This window comes from Cornus florida, unplaced genomic scaffold, assembly GCF_030987335.1.
Source record: "Cornus florida cultivar Cherokee Brave unplaced genomic scaffold, ASM3098733v1 CherokeeBrave_3.0.0_Hap2_Chr04, whole genome shotgun sequence".
NCBI classification, from domain to species: Eukaryota; Viridiplantae; Streptophyta; class Magnoliopsida; order Cornales; family Cornaceae; genus Cornus; species Cornus florida.
The window spans coordinates 58543620-58563754 of record NW_026775574.1 but is presented as its reverse complement, the minus strand read 5'-3'; the positions used below and the strand labels follow the sequence as shown (position 1 = coordinate 58563754).

Genomic DNA, 20135 nt, shown 5'->3' with positions numbered 1-20135 from the left:
AGCAAAAGCCAAACCTACGGACCATCCATATAAATCCTTGGGTGCAAAAGTGGTCTGAAACATTTTAGAATTCAATTTAAAATTTTCTTCAACATAAAGGAAATAAATATGTTAAAATAAATATACATATTAAAAGACTAAATAAATTTTATATAGCTGTTAAGATGGATGGATATAATGATATATATAGAATAAGGAAATAAATATGTTAAAATAAATATACATATTAAAAGACTAAATAAATTTTATATAGCTGTTAAGATGGATGGATATAATGATATATCTAGAATATATGATAAATTGATATTAGCTAAATGTGTGTTGTCATGGGCAGTAACATGTGAAACTTTTGATTAGTTTGGATTGGTGTGTGGTTGTTCCCTGGAGTATGCCTCCTTAACCTTGTGACTCATGGTAAAATAAGCATCATGACTCGGTTGTAAAATAAACATCATTTCTTGTGATTTATGTACTTGAAAATATAGTGTCTTTTCTAACACCATCATCGTCAATAATATATATAGGGGGGAGGAGGTATCTTACTTACAGAAAAGTAGTAACTGAATCATCTCCAGTGAAACTAGGGGTGACCACGGATCGGATTCGATCAGATTAGGCATTAATCCTAATCAGATCCGCTCCCAATGGATTGAAATTTTTTGAATCCGTCACAGATCCGTTATCCCACAAATCGGATCGGATTGGATCAGTTGAATGACGAATTGAATCGAATTGAATTCGCGAATTGGGGTTTTTCCTAAATAGTCCAATATTATTTATTTTTTAACCATTACCCAATAGATAAAATTTCAAATATATATTTCAAATATATAATCATTCTTATAGTCTATTAAATGATCATCAACCGATTAAACTAACTAATATATTCTTTAATTATTATATATATATATATATATATATATATATATATCACGGATTAAATTGGACTCACGGATCAAACTTGACTTTTAACAGCTCAATCCGTGAGCTATAGATTCGATTTTTTAAAATCTGCCACCAATCCGTGAGTATAGCAATCCGATCTCATCCGCACGGATTGGATCGGATCAGATTTATGTATTATTTGCCCACCGCTAAAGAACAATAAGACATATTCCGTCCAATATGTTAGGATATTTGCTAAACATTTCATCCACGGATATCTCAACCTTTTTGTAAGATCCATCCCGAACTAGGCGGATGGAATTTTCCTCATAGAAAGTGTGTATCCCAAGGAACCACAAAAATTACACCATCACAAGGCTGAAGGCTTAGACGGTAAAGTTCCTACAACACAAGTTGCCTAATTGAGACAAAGACAGTTCTTGAAGTATAGGGTGCGTTTAGTAACGTCTTCGTTTTCTATTTTTGCAGTCTTAAGAAAGCAGAAACATGATTTTGTTTTCTTGAGTGAAAATAGAAAACAGAAATGATGTTTATTAACACTTATTGTTGCCACAAATTTGAAAACATAAAACAATAACGGTGTTTAGTAATACAACATATTTGTTACAAAATGTACATAATATTCTTTAAATTTTTTATTTTTTTAATGGCAAGAATTTTATCAGTTAATGATTAGAGATGATGATAGATGACTTGAACACGAATTCTCGGACACAGGGAACAACCCAACCACTCAGGCACACTTTCTTTCATTAATATCAAAAAGTCATAAATCTAGAAAATCTAATTTAAAATTATAAATCTTAAAAATACCCAATATATCATAAATACAAAATTAGATATACCAGGACAAAAACATCCCCACCAATTATGTATATAAATACATGTATATGCATGATGTATACGTTTATTATGTGATGTATAATATATTTAGCATATGATAATTTATTATGTAAAAAAAATATTAAATAATATATCTTATATGTAATAAAATATATATTGTGTTCTAATACTGTAAATTAATTATAATTTAATATTTACATATAATATAATATAGATATGATATATAATAATATAAAATATCAGCTTAATAATTTAATAACATTATATTCTATATCAAAAATTATTTTGTCACAAAAAATAATTTACATTATTATTTAATATATTATATATTAAAATATATTTTTATCAAATAAAAAATAATATACAATATTTAATATATTCTACATTAAAAATATATTTTTTTATTAACATTTAATATGCAACTTAGTATATAATATAAATTTTATTTGAAGTGAATAGTGCCTGCACAGTAACATTAGTGAAAACATTTCTGCACTACAATGCCAAAAACATAAGAAACATCATTTTGATATTTCCTCTTTTCTTCACAAAAATTAAAAACGTTTTCTATTATAAAAAAACAAAAACATTTTAGTGAACGCGATTTTTATTTTCGTTTTGCATTTTTAAAAGTTGAAAACAGAAAACAAAAAATGTTTCTCGTTTAGTAAAACATCCATATTTAGTCAACCATAGCGTCCCCACCTCACACCACATGACAAGGTCGTGAAGACATACCACCAAAAACATGCTCAACCAAATGCTATTCATTTCTTACCAGGGAAAATAATAATAACAGCCAAACAATGATTTACCCAGGTGCTTATTTGCTACAACTATATCACTGGAACGGCTTGCTAATACTACAGGGCATGGTACAACAAAAACCCAAATGAAAATAAGCAGTTAAGCACGAGCCACGAGCCGAAGGTGGCAACAAACCTCAATTGAAAAATTTTGCCAAAAATATATTGTACATAGTATTCATTTTGCCTAAATATACTTCAAACCAGAGATGTATTGTTGTCTAGAAATAAGATATTGGGCGAGGGAATATATGATTCCGAGAAGTCCCAATATCCTAACCTTGATCACATCCGTCATTATGACGGGTGGCAGATTAAGGGGGATTGTGAGCAGTGCCGCCGAGTGAGTCTGCTTTGTGTAGCTCCACACGAACCGGTTAAACAGGATATGGCTGGGGAATGTGAGCACGAGGAGGGCCACATTCTTTACTGCAAAGAACCAATCTGGTCCTCCAACTTCGAGCCCCCAACCAGCATTCCCGTGCCAGATTTCTTCCCATATGCTATATAGAGAAGTCAAGACCAAGTAAGCTGAGATTACTACTATAACCGGGAAATACCTCTGCTTGTCCCCAAATCCGGCAACAAAGTCAGAGTCCTGATTGAGAAGCAGCAAGATCGGTGCCAAGAAGAATATTGCACGGTTTGAGCCGCCAGTGAGACTGACATTCAATATAAGGCATATAGCAAAGCACATCACAGTAGCAACATTGCCAACTGCCGGCATCCAGGCTCCCTCAGCAGCCATCCTCTTGATTGTGAAGGTCGGCACGGTTGAGGACCTACGGTGCTGCATGAACCTTGATTTTGGAGCAAAACTGGTGGAGCCACTTTGACCAGATTGGCTATGTCTAATTCCTCCCCTTTCAAGTGCCTTTCCTCGCATAAGTGAGGCAAGTTCAAACTTTATTTCCAGTGCTATAAGCATGAAGATAGCTGCATACAAACCAAGGAGCGATGTCCTTGCCCCCTCAACAGCCAGTAACATTGTCAGATTTTTGTCATCCTCTCCCACCTCTCCAACTCCACCTCCGAGTAAGTTTTTGAATCTCACCTGGCCCTCTAATAAATATGTCACAGGAAAGAGAGCCACAAGTAATGCAAACACCCATGGTAGTAACTTTGTACTTGAGGCAGACGGAAAATGCGTGAAGACCACAAATACAGCAGTGCAAACCATGGTTATGACTATAAGGGCATGCAGGATCGCTGCCTGAAGGAAATATTCAGCAGATATATAAATCCCCAGAGCAAGCCCCATGGCAATGGAATAAAATGTCCTCAACTCAACAATGTACTTAATAGGAATGATGGAGGTTACTGCAGCGAGAGTAAGCAGGATCGCTGTGATAAGCAACCATGACGGCCAAGTAGGCTTTGATGCCATGAAACCGTATATGGAGATGTCATCAGCAGATTGACGGGCAGCTTTGATTAGGTCGGAGCGGTAAGTCCACGATAATGGAATTGGTGGCTGCATCAGGATAAACAACAGACCTGTTGCCACCACCAGCACCAAGCATCTCTTAGCAGACTGCACCGGAAAAGGGGAAATGAGTCCTTTAGTTCAATCGAAGTACAAAAAATCTGTAACTTGGAAAAAATTAGAGTAATAAATCTGGACAAGTATAAACATGATGCTGAAATGGTTTCTCTTCAAGATCTTACACTCATAAAATGTTGTAACTCATTATCCATTGATTATCATTTCATATAAACAAAAATTCCAAAGGCTGTTTTTTAAAAAATAAAAATAAAAATAAAAAAGAAAGAAGAATATTCACTTGGCAATCCTTAATCATTGATCAGCCTGAATTCTAATCCAAATTGTCGACTTTTCCACTGGAAAATTATTCTGGAAATACTCATGAATATGAATGATTAATAACTTACTGAAACGCATATGGATAGGAATACAGGACATAGAACAGTATTCATATAGCAGCTTCAATTCTTATGAAAGGAGGAGAATTAGAAAGTTACAACTCCTAAAGAAAGGTAAAACGAACGAAGGAAGACTATCAATACCATGACATGAGAGAAGTGGAGAGCAACTATGGGTACACAAGCCAACCCCGTTAGAAGAATACAGAAGCCCAAAAGTAAACCATCAGATGGAGGTCTACCGTACCACCACTGAAGAGCTTCAAAAATTGTCTCACGACAAAACCAAACCGATAAAGCAACCACACCAGCGTGTGCATAACCTTGCCAAGGTTTCATCTTTGAGGCCGTTCTTGACTTGTCCCTGTGAAGTTAATGAGTGAATTTTATGAGTTTTATGTTTTTTATAGAAAAAGTAATCAAAGTATATAATGAATACAAACAAACTAGTATATACTTGTAAAGAAGCAATGGAGGAGATACAGCCATCAAAAGAACAGCAGAAACCCATAAAACAGTCTTTGATGCAATAAAAAGCATTGCCAATTTAGAAGAATAGAGGCAAGTCAGTATCCACACTGCCTTTGGTCCAATTCGATGATCCACAGAGAGCCTCTTCACCAGACCCAAACCCACAAATGTTGTCATGACAACCATATAGCTCGGATACATCACGTCATCCTCCAACCCATAATAGTATATGCTAGAGTAATTAAAGAAGCGATTCTCAATGTAGCAGAGCAGCAGTGCATGGCTGATCAAACCAATTTCAGTCAAAAACTGAAGCTTCGATGGAAGAAGAGCTAAACCAGGAATAGCCATGGCCAAGACAACACATAAAATTATGAGCTTACAGAACGACTTCAAAGGCATTCCTGCCATCCATATATTGAGATCCCAAAAATTATGCAGCACAAACCACGAGACCATCAAGCTCCCGAGCACAACAAAGGCAAAGTATGATGGCAGACTCTTCTTTGTAAAAAAACGAGCCAAATAAAATCCAGCTACTGAAGGGAGTGGAAGGAACTGGAAAATAAAGAATGAAAAGAAATTAATTTAAACATTCAAAGTTTATGCTATAATGCCCATAACAAAACTAAAAATCAGTACTTACCCAAATAAAAAATAAAAAATGGCACTTTAATGCATCTGAGAGCGTCCAAACTCTCTCAGAATAACAAAACTAGCAGAAGTCAATTTTCGGCTCAACGTTCCTATTGTTAACCAACAGATTAATAGAGTAATACGATGTGAAAGCCAATACCAACACCAAATAGAAGTCATGCAAAATTGCACTTCATCAGACTTCACTTTAGTCAGATCCTGTTTGCTATAGACTATAGTGACTTCAGTTTTTGTGGCAAAAATATATTAGTGAAGCAGCGGTGGCTTCCCCACTGATAGCAGATCCAGTATCAACTAAATAAAGGCAAAAAACAAATTCCATCATTGACAAAAAACGAACCAAAAAATCATGACAATTAACTTCTTTACTTGTTTACCCCGAGCACAACCTTAGTGGTTTAAGACATTGGTTGTTCTACTGTTTGTAATAAAATGAGGAAAATCCTTGTCAAAAGAAGTGATGAGCATACACGCTTAGGGTGATTCCTGGCAGCTTACAGTTGTGCAAGTGTATGTTAAGAACATACTCCGCATCATTGAAATCAGCCATTAAACAAACTTCATGCAAAACTAGAGCAATCTATTTTGTTAGATTCACTCATACTTTGATTCCTGAATTATGGTGATAGATCTGAAAGGTTCAAAATCAAGTGGCCACAAAGATTTGCTTGGCAAATACACACAATCTATCAAATATGTATACCTTATATAGGAGCATGTTGTCTGTGTTGAAGTAAGAAATCATATATTTCAAAAGCTGAAACTATAAGAACATTGTGAAATTCAAAATCTCTCCATGCATAAACAAAATGGACTTGTGCAACAGGATTATTTGCTAAAGTCAAGGCAGCCAAGAACTCACTCTTGTCAGGAACTCAATTATCCAGATAAGGTGAAGGTATTACTTTCTGAATGAAATGTACTTTATAAAGTACCACACTCACATTGGTTTCATCAATCAGGCAGTACACAGCATATGCATAATTTGAGGGAGGAGCTGAAGACCCCCTTACTGTCCTCTGCCACTCCCTCGCATATTTTAAAGCTGCCTCAGAATTTTTCAAAGTAGTACAGTTACACTCCATAGGGTATTCAAATTCCTCATCTCTCAGTATATTAATCCCACGCCCTCTATTGCTCTCCTGTCAAGTCTAGGAATTGGAGTGCAATATCAGTGTACTAATCACTACCACTAGGATCATAGTCCTAATTATAAATCAAGAAAGTTCGATTAGAGTCGCAATCGTAACATAATAGAGAAGATCCAACCTAATTCTGTCAATCTGAAAGGGATGTCCTCCAGATCTATATCATCTGAAATTATAAGATTAAGCAAACATGATACTGAATAGGTGCATATACATGCATGACTGCGCATATCTTATAATACTAGCTTCTTCACCAATTATTCGTTTCTCTCTTATCATGCTCATTTGCTTTGCTCACTTGGTGTTCTAGCTCACCTATACCCCCTTCGCTTTGCTCAACCAATAATCAAACACTCGCCATGAGCATTACAATCCCTAGGATGAGGGAATGAAGTGCTACAACCATTTCTAGCTGGTTTAAGCGACTGAAAGCTACCTTTGCCTCCACTGGAATACAAGCCCTTGTTTCAACGGCCTTAAGCCAGAATTATCGGATCCCATATCGCCTTTTGACATTTGCTATAGTTCTAAATATGCGCACTAGGAAATAATTTCAACTAAAGGTCAAATCAATGGAAAATGCCGATTTAGTAAAGAGAAAAACTAATACTATTCTCTAATTCTTCTTAGAAACTCCCTATGATATAGGGTTTCCCCTCCATTTATATAGATATACTGCTGTTCTTTGGAGTTCCAAATTTGGAGTTCGACTTTTCCATATTTTGTTCCTTAACAAATTATTCTTCTTCCAGAGTGATTGATTATGATTGTTAATTTATTATTGCACTTAAGTTGGCTGAAAGCTTTATTGCAAGGGAAAAAAAATGAATCAGTAGTTTTATCTACAGAGTACTTAGTAGTTGTGATAAATGGCTACCAATCAAAAGACAGCAAATGAGACAATCCAACGACATAGATATCAAGACCAAAGAATTGAAATGGTACAATACCACAAATGAGAGTTGAGATCCAGGTGTTTAAGGAGACTGAGAAATTGGTTCTGGAAATACAAGTTGCGGAGGCAGTTAGTGGAAGCAATTATGAGAGGACTATGGGACCCTCAATTAAGGTGAACTTATCTTATTGGTGAATGTGTGGAGAGCACAGAAAGATTGGGAAATTCTCCAATCATATCAGTCATGTGGTCACATATGACAAGTATTCAGGTGTTCAGGTGGGTACCCTCTCCCCCCATATTACGCATCTTATCTTTTGTTGAGGAGGGCTATAGAGTACGTGTGGTTGTGATTGTGGCCGAGGAGGGGGAACACATCAAGACTCAGGCACAATTTAGATATCTACGGTGTATCTTTCTTTATTAGGCTCACCGTTGAATATGGGGGAAAACATGATTTTTATCTGAGAAATGGATGATGTGAATGCCTTGGAACATAATTTGGGATGCAAGTTCACATATTTCCTTGCACAATTTAGTTATCAACGGTGTATGTTTCTTTTCTTCAAAACAATATTAGGCTCGCGGATGAATATGGGGAAAACCGAGCGCATTTTAATCTGAGAAGTGGATGATGTTGATGCCTTGGGCCACAATTTGGGATGCTAGGTCACAGATTTCCCTACCATCTAATTGAGGCTCCCCTTGTACTCTTCATTCAAAGTTAAGGTTGGTGTAATGCAGTTGCTCAAAAAAAAAAAAAAAAAACACATCATCAAAGCCTGTCTATGTCGAAGCGACAATATTTCTATTAAGAGAATGCCCTCAAGCCCATGCTTATTTTACATCCTTTTTGCCTCTCCAAAGTTGATTGATAAGGGGCTCCAGAAGCTCTAACGAGATTTTTAATAAGGAGGGTTAAAGAGGATTTCAAATTCTATAAGGTGTAGTAGAATAAGTTTGTTTATAAATAAAGGTTAGGAGCTACTGTAAAATAAATAAATAAATAAGGTGATCAATCATACTTTGCAAGGCAAATGCCTTTGGAGGTACCCAAAAAAAGGCCCATGAAGAAGCGCAATGATAGAGAAGGTAAGAATCTCCTATAGGATGTGTCTTTGAAAAGGTATCATGAAAAGATGCGGGGACTTCTCTATCTAAATAGAATTATAGCAGGATATGTAGTGGGGCTAAGAATCGGAATGTAATCTACCATGGTAAACTATGAAGCACGGAAAAGAACAAGGGTGGTCAGACGTGGCCCAATAGCAACTCTTGCCTTTCACGCCAAAAATGTGTCTAAATATTTTTCTTTTTGGACACAGCGTAGGAACACTGTGGACACCCAGTGAACATGCGTGTCTGATTCAGAGAGGATTTTTTAAAAATAAAAATAAAAAATAAAAAAAGATAGGTTAAACATAAAATATTTTAAATTCTATGAAAAGTTTCAACAATATGGATATCAAATACGAAGTTTTCCAAATGTAATTCATCACACAATTTTATTTACTTGATTTTTTTTACGGCTATTTCCTGGAATTTTAAAAGATTGCAAAGATAAAATGGTAAGAATTTTGCTCTATTTTGCAAACAAGTTTTGAACTTACTATAACTAATCATCAAAACTTGGTTGGCGGTGGACCTTCTTCTCCTTCAATAAACATCTTTCTCTATCTTTTTTTCTTTTTTCCTTTTCTTTTTGCCCTCTTCTTCTAATCACAAACCCCTTTCTTCCTCTATAGGTTCTCTGTTCTATTATCGACAAAGAGCTATTTTTTTTCCCAGCAACATTTCAGTTTACCTTATTTATTTATATTTTTTTTATTTCTATAAATGATTTCTCTCTTACTAGAATTCTCTTTCCTTCTTTCAACAAGTCCCAAATTTTATAAAGGGTTTAGAAATTCTACTTAAGCCAATTCTCTCTCCCTCTCTCTTCATTTTACTTTTCTTTCATTCTTTATCATCAGTAATCTTTTGTTTAGCCATGAAATTAGATTACAAATTACAACAAACTTTATAAATGGAGTTCAGAAAATAAATATTTGTCAAGCCCTGCTCCCTGCGAAAACGTGAGAAAATCACCAAGCACCTTGAATAATTCTCAACCTGCTTGATAAGCAAACCTTTGATGTGTAGATAATTGAAGAGAAAAAAGCCTAGCACATAGGAAGATTTAATTGTACCCCCCATTATTTAAAACAATTTCCGTAAGTGGAAATTCAGACACTTCCCGAACAAGGAATAATGAGACTATCTACAACAAGTGCCCTATTTCGATCTTCCGCTTGCACAAAATTATCAAATACAATTTACATCAGCACCTCAACACCCTTTAGCCCTATAAATGCACACCAAAGGTTCACTCAAAGAGCTAATCATAACCGTAATACACCTAAACGACCAGCGTCACACCCCGCTCCCGACGGAACGTGAGATAATCACCGAACACATGGAATAATTCTCAACCTGCTTGATAACAACATAGGTAAGCAAACTAGCTAATGCTAAGCTAATAATTCAAAAGTCTCTTCATTGACCTCCATTAAACACAACACTTAATATATACATGGTAACAGTAACACGGTCCATAATCCACACATAAAACCAAAAACTAAATGTAAAGTCACAAAATGGGAGCTACACTAGTCTCCAAGCTATGTTGTTTCAATAATTACATAAACCAAACTAAACACCAACGCAACAGCTAGTACAAAAGTAGACTATAGCCTCCACCTAAACCTCAAGTCTCCAAAAATATGCCTAAGTCAACCCTACTCTTGTCAATGACCTCATCACCACTCCCAAGACCTAAGAAGTTTTTAGAAAAAGAAAAGTGAGCTCAAAAGAGCCAGGTAGATTTTCGGGGGTTTTCGAAAATTGAACTGAACATTTAGGCTAGGCTGCAAATATATAATCAAACAAATACTAATATACTCCCTCCATCCTATAAAAAGTGTCCCTTTTTGGGAACCAAACTTTTTAAGAGTGTAGTTTTTAATGGTTTCTTTATTAGAGTGGTAGGTAATAAATTTCCAAATATAGCCTTCTATGGTGGGTGCACATAACTTTAATTACTTTTATAACTTCAAGGAAACGAGGGTAAATTAGGAATATTAAAAAATAGTACATTGGATTTTTGAATTGGGACAATTATTTTGAGACAGCCAAAAATGGGAAGGTTGACACTTTTTGAGGGACAAAGGGAGTATTAATTTATTTGTACCACAAAACCATTTCCAAATTCAATTCGTCTCCACTTAACATATTGAAAACAATTAATCATGAAACCAAAATTTATAAACAAATATAAAAAAAATTCCAAAACATCATCATAATCTCATATCCAAACTGTGTCCCTTTGCGACTTCGGGGGGGCTTCCCCCTGGGACCGCCACCCTCCATCCTTCAGCTTTAGGGGCTTGACCCTTGGACCGTGAACAATCCCTCATTAAAAACCCGGGCCATTTATGGTCTTTCAATCTAAGAGAAACTCTTACCCTTCCTATTTCATGTTGAGCACGTACACAATTTATGAAACACGATCAAACTCAATATCTTCCACAACCACATTTTACATTCCAAAATTCACTATAAAACACACTTTAAATTAAATAGTAAGATAAAATGCTAGAGAAACCTCATTAGGTATTTTTATTTCTCTAAATTTTACATCCTAAATCAAATCATAGATATAGAAATAAATTACTCAAAGGCTTATAATTAAAAACTCATAAGAATTTAAATACTACCTTAAATTAGATGAAACCAGAGCCAAATGGAAGCTAACACTTCATACTATAATATCAGCAATTAATCTACAGTACAATCTTCATACACTAGTCTATTAAAGCCAAAACAGGGAAGACAATTCTGCTGTGTAGAAACAGTCCCACAAGCAATCTCATGCAACTTCAATAATTCATAAATAATTAAAAACTTACAAAATTAGGCCAACCAAAATTCCACAGTTTCGATTTCCAGGATATTTTCATATCTCAAAATATTAAAGCCAAATAACAACAATAAATAATGTAAATAGCAGTCCGAAAGCCTAATGCTCAGCTCAGATTTTCAAAATAAAACTAAGTTCGAAGTTTATCACGTTTTTCAATAAGTTTTCATGCCGCTGAAAATCATTTTTTGAAATAAACTTCATCATTCCACAATTAAGCATCAATCCTCTACAATCACAACTTTTACCAATTTGAAAGAAAATTCGTTTTAGTAAAATTTAGTTTGGAAACCCCTTTACTATGCCATCTCCCCTTTTCCTTTAGCTCAGATTTTCATAATAAAACTAGGTTCAAAGTTTATAAAGTTTTTCAATAAGTTTTCATGCCCTTGCCAAATCAATTTTTGAAATAAACTTCATCATTCCACAATTAAGCATCAATCCCCCCCCCCCCCCCCCCCCCCCCCTCCCTCTTAATGTTCCCAAGTCTTCAAAAGCTTCATTTAGAACCTTGCTGAATTGAGGCACAAGTGTACAGGCAATGCTTCACACGTGTCCTTCATGCAAGCCAGACTCTTTACATGTATGAATAAGCAAGCTAAATGGATAAACAAGTACTGATATGTACTTTAAGGTAAGGAGAGGTCTACTAGTTTCAGGAGCAAACTATAATGTAATAATATATCATAGCCTATCTATTCTAATTGGGTCCTTTTCTTTTCTTTTATATCAGCTCATAATCCCTATACTTTCTATAATTAAAATTTTGCCCCGAACTATTAAGTTGTACCAATCTCATTAAATATATATATTTATATATATATATATATATATATATATATATATAGGATGACTAAGATGACCAAAGTTACCCAACTAAACTTTGTAACACAATTAGGTAGGTAAATCAAAATAATAATGTTCAGAATATCACATTGACACATTCTACCCTCCTAAAAAAAATCGTCCTTGAAATTTATAACTTGAAGTGTATCATAATAACTCCAAGCTTTAATCAATTTGCATACTCTCTCTTTATTTAATGAATGTGAATGCTAAATACCTCTGCAAAGATGTATGTGGGATCTATCATCAAGTTTACCCTTAGCACTCAATATAAGTAAAATTAGAACCAAGTTTCACATATCAAACCAATGCTATCATCAAAAGAAAAAATCTTAAGCATAACCACATTACCAAAAATGCCCTCAGTCACCAATCAGCATGACTTCAGGAAAATTCATGTTTCATGAATACATCACAATGCAAAAGATGATGCTACGTAAAAGTCATAACTTATTGAAAAACAACCCCCTTAGAGCCAGGTCTCAGCAGATTTCCCAATTTAAACTCCTAAGCACTAGTCAAAACTACTCATTCCGCTACTACTCATCAAGATATGAAACCCATGCTATTTTCTGTACATAAGCAATTGTTAGTAAAATCCATTGAATAGTCTCAAAATTTTGCATAAAATCAATCTTCATGAAATAACTCAAAAAATCACAATGAAATAAAACGAACACCTAAAACAGATCCGTCATCCTTTATGTATCATACATTTGTATACACAGACTTCATCTTCCTTCCTTTTAACAACTCAACTAAGGGAAATTTATTGAGTTATATCCCCCACTGCTAGAGAATTTTAATTCTTCCGGATCCGTCTCATACTCCTCAGACTCTCTTTTGGATTCGCGTCCGCTATTCTCTGATTCAGATTCCCTTTTTGATCCTTGATTTACTCTTACGATACACTACAAGTAACAAATTTCGAAGATTCAGATTCCCTTTTTGATCCTTGATTTACTCTTACGATACACTACAAGTAACAAATTTCGAAGATGATTTTTTTTTTTTTTTTTTTTTTTTTTTTTTTTTTTTATAGCGAACGCGAATCCAAAAGAGAGTCTGAGGAGTATGAGATGGATCCGGAAGAATTAAAATTCTCTAGCAGTCAGGGATCTGACTCAATAAATTTCCCTTAGTTGACTTGTTAAATGAAGAATGGTGAAGTCTATGTATATGATGTATGATACATAAAGGTTGATGGATCTGTTTTAGGTGTTCGACTTATTTCATTGTGATATTTTTGAGTTATTTCATGGAGATTGATTTTATATAAAACTTTGAAACTTTCAATGGATTTTACTAACAATTGCTTATGTATGGAAATTAGTATGGATTTAATGAGATTGGACTTGAGATTGGTAGAAATACAACTTGTTAGCTTGGGGCACAATTTCAATTATAGAAAGTAAAGGGATTATAAGCTGATGTAAAAGACAAGAAAAGGACCCGATTAGTATAGATAAGCTATGATATATTATTACATTATAGTTTCCTCCTGAACCGAGTAGACCTCTCCTTACCTTAAGTACATATCAGTACTTGTTTATTCATTTAGCTTGCTTATTCATATAGCGTATGTATAGAGGCTGGCTTGCACGAAGGACACGTGTGAAGCATTGACTGTACACTTGTCCCTCAATTAAGCAAGCTTAGGAGGAGAAAGGGGAGAGGACATTGCAAAGGGGTCTTCAAGAGATAAGTTTCCAAACTAAATTTTTCTAAAAACGTATTTTCTTTCAAATTGGTAAAAGTTATTTTTTGAGATTGATGCTTAATTGTGGAATGATGAAGTTTATTTCAAAATTTGATTTGTCAAGGGCATCAAAACTTGTTGAAAAACATCATAAACTTTGAACCTAGTTTTATTATGAAAATCTGAGCTGAACATTAGGTTTTCAGTCTGTTATTTACAAGATTTATTGTTGTTATTTGGCTTTATAACTTTTAGTTATGGAAGTATCCTAAAAATGAAACTGTAGAATTTTGGTTGGCCTAATTTTTTAATTTTTATGAATTATTGAAGTTGCATGAGATTGCTTGTGAGACCATTTCTACACAGCAAAATTATCTGCACTGTTTTGGCTTTAATAGACTAGTTTTATGAATATTTTACTGGAGATTAATTGATGATATTATAGTATAAAGTGTTAGCTTTCATTTGCCTTAGAGCCACATGTTCTTAAACTTGAATGGCATCTTCCTCCTCCCCAAACCCCCACAAACAAGCAACAAAGGGATATGATCAGACACTGGTCTAGCCAATGCTGTATCTAAATACTTTTCCTCCCAATTACCTAAGATGAAAAACAGAAAAAGCAATCTAGCCAGGATAAGGTCAGAGTCTCTCTGCCGCTGGACCAAGTGAAAAGGCAATCTAGCCGGGATAAAGTCAGAGTCTCTCTGCTGCTGGACCAAGTGAAAAGGCCCCCTCCATCAGCAAGGCAATCAAACCCTCACGTCGATGAACTCTGAGCAAAGCCTCATAAATCTTTAATTGTTAAATCTGTGTACAATAATGTACAAGGCCCTTGCAAATGAGAGACAAATGCTTTTCTCATGAATATCGAGATTAATAAAACCACCTATTAGGTGAATAGGTTTTTGGTTGACAATCAAAACCAGTTATCAAAAAAAAAAATTCGTAGATCAAAACTAAATCCGCAAATATTGTTTTAATTTTAACTTAGTTTATAAATTTTCAAAAGTTGTTTGCTACTTCCCAAAGTCAAAGACGGAATTTCATGCTACATTCAAGTTATTTGGTAATCTTCGTCTACAAGGGCATAAAGGTAATTTAACACATGGATGCACTCCCAAAATTAGGATTCATACATGCATAATTAGACTTTTAATGTTCACATGATTTTAATTCAATTTGGTTCCCTGAATCTTCTATATTATGCGTCAAAAAGTTTTGGAAACTTCCTAATTGAAAATTTTTGCAAGTATTGAAATGCAACAGACTTTGATTATCAAGAGATAAATCAAGTCATTTAGGAGTATCGTCAATTGACCGACGTCTATTTTTATCAAACAACTATTCAAAAAAGGCAGTTTCCAACTTCGTTTCAAACTCTACCTACCCTAATCTCTCTGTACTACTCTGTTGCCTATATATACATAATACTAAGACAGATTGAAAGACATCTCTATGCAACTCATATACACACTCAGAGCATATTTTACGAGGTCTTGAGTGCATTTATCTTTGTATTCATCATACTTAGCTTTGATAGGTGTAAATATATGTGTTGACAACTATTGTTGCGTACCCCAACACGATCATTCAATCCATCATTTGAGATTAAAGCCTGGATGACTAGTGGGTGAGACCGAAATCAATATAGAAACAAGTTCAAGTGGATCTTGTTGACGAGCAAAAGGACTGCCAAGAGACCTTTGGGAGAAAGTCTTTTGTGTCAGGACACAACTAAGGAATTCTTGGGGTAGAGTCTATTAACTTAGGTTGTACTCTCTCTTTCACATAGCGGATTTTGGTTTGCCTAGATCAAGTATCATGGCATTTTCTCCTTAAAATCTAGTGTCATTGTTTTACTTTTTTAATTGATTATTATTGATGTGGATTTTTAGATTTTTATTTTCTTCTATATTTTGAATTTGAATTTCTATTAAAATAGTTTTAGATTTGAAAAATCGTTAAAATAGGCAATTCATCCTACAAGACCAATTCATTCCTCTAGGTCTTATTCAGTGAACCTTGTGCAACTATCTGTCAAAGCCTCAGGTTTCGATCCTTACTCCCATCACCACGTTTATTTATTTATTTTGGTCAACAACTTTTGAGGCAATCCTAACTATCGGCAGCCTGCCAGCTGATGTGGAATATGCTAAATAGCAAAGGAGCCAATAACTCAACTTGTACATTACAAGGTATTAGGGGAGATTTACAGCCTTATACAATTATCATTAATCATGCCCAAGTCAAAGTCCATGGTAAAGATGTGGGTTTAAGATGGATTCATTTACCATGTAGTGTCAGGAAGACATGGGATGTGGCTCCGCTATATCTTATGTAAAATATTTGGTGTGAGAAGAACAAAAAGAATTTTGGCAGGGGTGCAAATCCCCATACATACAAAATAATAAATCTTTTGAGGACTTCATTTCTTTCATTACAAAATCCCCAAGTTCATTAATTATGTGTTTAGGTCTTCAGTGGCACAAGTACACAAGTTTCTGTGATTGTTTCTTCTTTTATAGTTGCATATGGCACACATAAGTTCCAATCCTATTTTGGCACAATTAGTGAAACCTTTGCTATTCTCTCTTCTCTCAGAAGAAGAAGATCCAATTCTGATAATATGTATAGTATGGTGATTTGGCATCGAAGGAGGATTTCCAACTCCTTTTCAATTGCAAATCGACAAAAAAGTATCAATTGTTTAATATGCAACATTCATTGAAAGAGATATGATGAGGAACCCTGGATTTTGGATAGAATTCAAATATTTAGAGATAAGGTAGGGGATTCCTTGTTCAAGATGTACGGAGGTACTAGATCCCTTCTTAAAGATGCTTGTATGGAGATCTTCACTGCGAGAAGGTGAAGTATTTGTTAGGTAGAATGGAAAGTTCAATGTCGGTACATGTTATAACTTATAAGTTGCTCTGTGGAAAACAAAAGGATTCCTTGGAAAGCTATATGTCAGACGTGTACACAAAGGAATCCTCAAGGTGGCTTTCTTTGCTTAGATCTTAATTTGAAAAGCCATCCTGACAACCATTAATCTTCTTTCCCTTTGTGGGGTTGTCTGAGAGATGCGTAGTCTTCTGCTTTCTTTATTTGTTTGTTGTTTGGGTAATGCTAGAGTCAAGTGAAATCATGTGCCGATATATCGAATGTTAGAAAGGGAGTTTATGTACAAAAGAAGTCAAGAAGATTTAGTATGTCAGCCGATTGTGCTCCATCTGGAATAAATAAAACAAAACAAGAAGCTATCTTCTAAATCACAACCCCAAAGTTAAGGTATTTAATGCTGAGCCCTTCATATTGTTTGTTAAAGAGGCGGCTGTTATGGCCACATTCTTTGTTAATTTTTTATGCCTTATGCTTCAGTTTTGGTGGCTTTTGTACACTACCCATGTATATAAAACTGTGCCCTTGCTTTTTTCTCTTTTGTATACCCCGAATTGAGGAGCATAGGTTCAAACTTCAAGGGAAAAGTTACAAGTTCCTTTCCTTAGGCTCACCTAGGCATCACTCACAATCCTTGATTGTCAACTAGTTAGCTAAGATAAAGGTAAAGCATTTAACCTAGAGCAATACGGTTTTTAAAGAGTAAGCGTTGCTTACCAAATCCTCATTTTATCCCTACCACATCAAATGGAAAATGAAATTGTAAAAATACACCAGCCTCAAGCTGTTAAGTTCCTTTTTGTTGCTGTGTTCAAACTTGTTTGAAGTAGGTTTGGTTTCGGACACACTAGATGAACCTGAAGTCAAGTTGTGGAGGTAGCATGGACTAAACTAAAACAGCAAAGAGAAAACACATATTTACATTTGTAAGACTGGTGCAGTTCACTGGACAATACTCCAGCATCAATTCAGTTCTGGTGCTGAGTAAGGATAGGCCCAACTCTCAGGTTGGTGCTGTAAACCCTCAGGTTCAAATATGTTCCACATCAATCTAACCACCCCAGGGCTGAGATGTTCCCCTAATTGAAGGCATGGGAAAAGAAAATTTAAATGAGCAGTCCTATTGAAAGCAATGCCTGCTATAAGACCCCCTCCCGCCCACCCCCCTCTTCAGTTCTTTTACTTTTTCACAAACAAAAAGAATAATGTTCAAGAGCTTACTATTGATCAATCACAGATTGAAGAAGCCTAAATTTTATCAAGGTGAACTTTTTTTTTTTTTTGGTAAGTAAATTTTATCAAGGTGAAATGACCAACCTCTTTAAAACAATACAAATTAAAGGGAGCAATAAACATTTAAATAAAAATTTAAGATAACTAAACTAAAATAAGCGTTCATATATTAGAAATCTAGATGATTTTAAATTGAAAGAGTTACAGAAAATGAAATGCATACCAATATAGGGAATCCCACAACAATTGCTCCAGCAGCACTGACTACCACAGCCAAAGCAGTGAATGCCATTGAACTAAAAGCATCAGCAATCATACCAAGGGCATAAGCACCAGCTGCAGCTGCCCCTCCAAGCATTGTAGTGGTCACAAGAAGAAAATTGAAAGGCCGAGGCACCTGAATGTACCGCTCAAACGAATGGAAAACAACTCTAACCTCTAAGCAAATCACAACAATAACCAAAGCAACAGCACCATTCACCACCCGAATACTCCTCAGCTGGTTCTCATTCTTAGTGACCCACCACAGGGCACCCCTCGTTGATGCATAGAGTTGAAACAAGAAAGGAACGAAGAAAAGAAGAAACAAATCACAAACGGAAGCAACAGAAGAAAATAAAACCGAGTAGTGAGAGGCAATGTGAAAGAGCAGGGGAAAGTGCAGGAGATTCAATGTGTGTATACAACTCTCTAGCTGGCCAAGGATCAGATTATCATCGGGAACCTCCCCACCATGATAGCTCACTTCTTGCTTCAATTTGAACGATGACACTCGAGGAATCGAGAAAAGCCAATAGAAAACACAATTGAACACCATGAGATAGTAAGAAGCATGGTTCATACCGATTGCGAAAACCGTCGCCCAGGTAAAAATCACCGAAGCAATCACAGGGACGCAAGCGAACAACAGGCGCTCGAGAGAGAGGACGATCGTCGGATACTCGATTTGAATCCACTTGAACTGAAGAGAAGCCCAGACGCCGATCAAGAAACTGGTCAGGGCGCAAAGGAAAGCGGCGAGGATAGCGAGAGGGATCGAATTGAAGGTGACGGAGAAAGAGGAGCTGAAGAACAACGCAATCTGCGCAAAGATGAGAGAGAACCAGACGGCGAAGAACGAACCGGGCTTGAAGTTGATAGCATCGAGGATGTAAGCGACCATGAGGCCTACGGTTAGGGTTACGACGACCGGAGTGCCGCCGAGGTCGAGGAGGAATGCGGCGCAAGGGACAAGTGCGATGGCGATCCTGGTGTTGTGGACGAGCGGCGACGGCGAGAATCGGGATTTCTTGAGAGATCTAGTCGAGGAACCGTTACTGCTGCTGTTGCTGTAGTAGGATGATTTAGGGCTAGGGTTAGGGTTTCGTTCGGGGGAGTAGCCGCCGTTGAAGGTGGTGGAAAAAGTGGGAGCGCTCATGGAGGAGGAGATGAACGGGCGGTAAGAGCGAGGTTGGAGCTCCAACGGCAACATTTTCGCCGAAGAGGGAGAGAGAGAGCTCTGACAGTCGGAATTCAATCGGTTGTCTGATCTGTGTCTAGGCGTTCGTGCTGATCAGAGAGTTAGGAGTTACATAATGGAGTGACGTGTTCGAGCTTCTTATGACCATTGGATCATGATTTAGAGGGACCCATCACATCTTACAGGCACAAATTTGCATGCGACTTGTTTTACACAGAAATTATGCTTATTATGCTTATTTTTTGCTCGTGGACCAAAACAGCATGTTTGGCTGTTCAGTTTAGTGACCCGATCCGGATCTAGCAGGATTTTATTTCAGTAGCCCAGTGTACTCAAAAATAAATAAATAAAATTAACTTGTAAATAAATAAATAAAAATTAACTAAACGGATATAATGTAATAAAATATCTAAAGAATTGTGTTTT

At 35.8% G+C, this 20135-nt stretch overlaps 1 protein-coding gene across 1 annotated transcript; it reads right to left on the bottom strand.

Moving 5' to 3' along the window:
• Window positions 1-2498: 2498 nt before the first annotated feature.
• LOC132303317 (uncharacterized) lies at window positions 2499-19822 on the bottom strand. The gene is made up of 4 exons (XM_059800534.1): window positions 18474-19822; window positions 4897-5468; window positions 4584-4803; window positions 2499-4089 (listed from the first exon to the last, which is right to left on the bottom strand). The coding sequence occupies exons 1-4, from the start codon at window positions 19719-19721 to the stop codon at window positions 2743-2745; spliced, it is 3387 nt and encodes a 1128-aa protein (XP_059656517.1). The 5' UTR covers window positions 19722-19822; the 3' UTR covers window positions 2499-2742.
• Window positions 19823-20135: the final 313 nt, after the last annotated feature.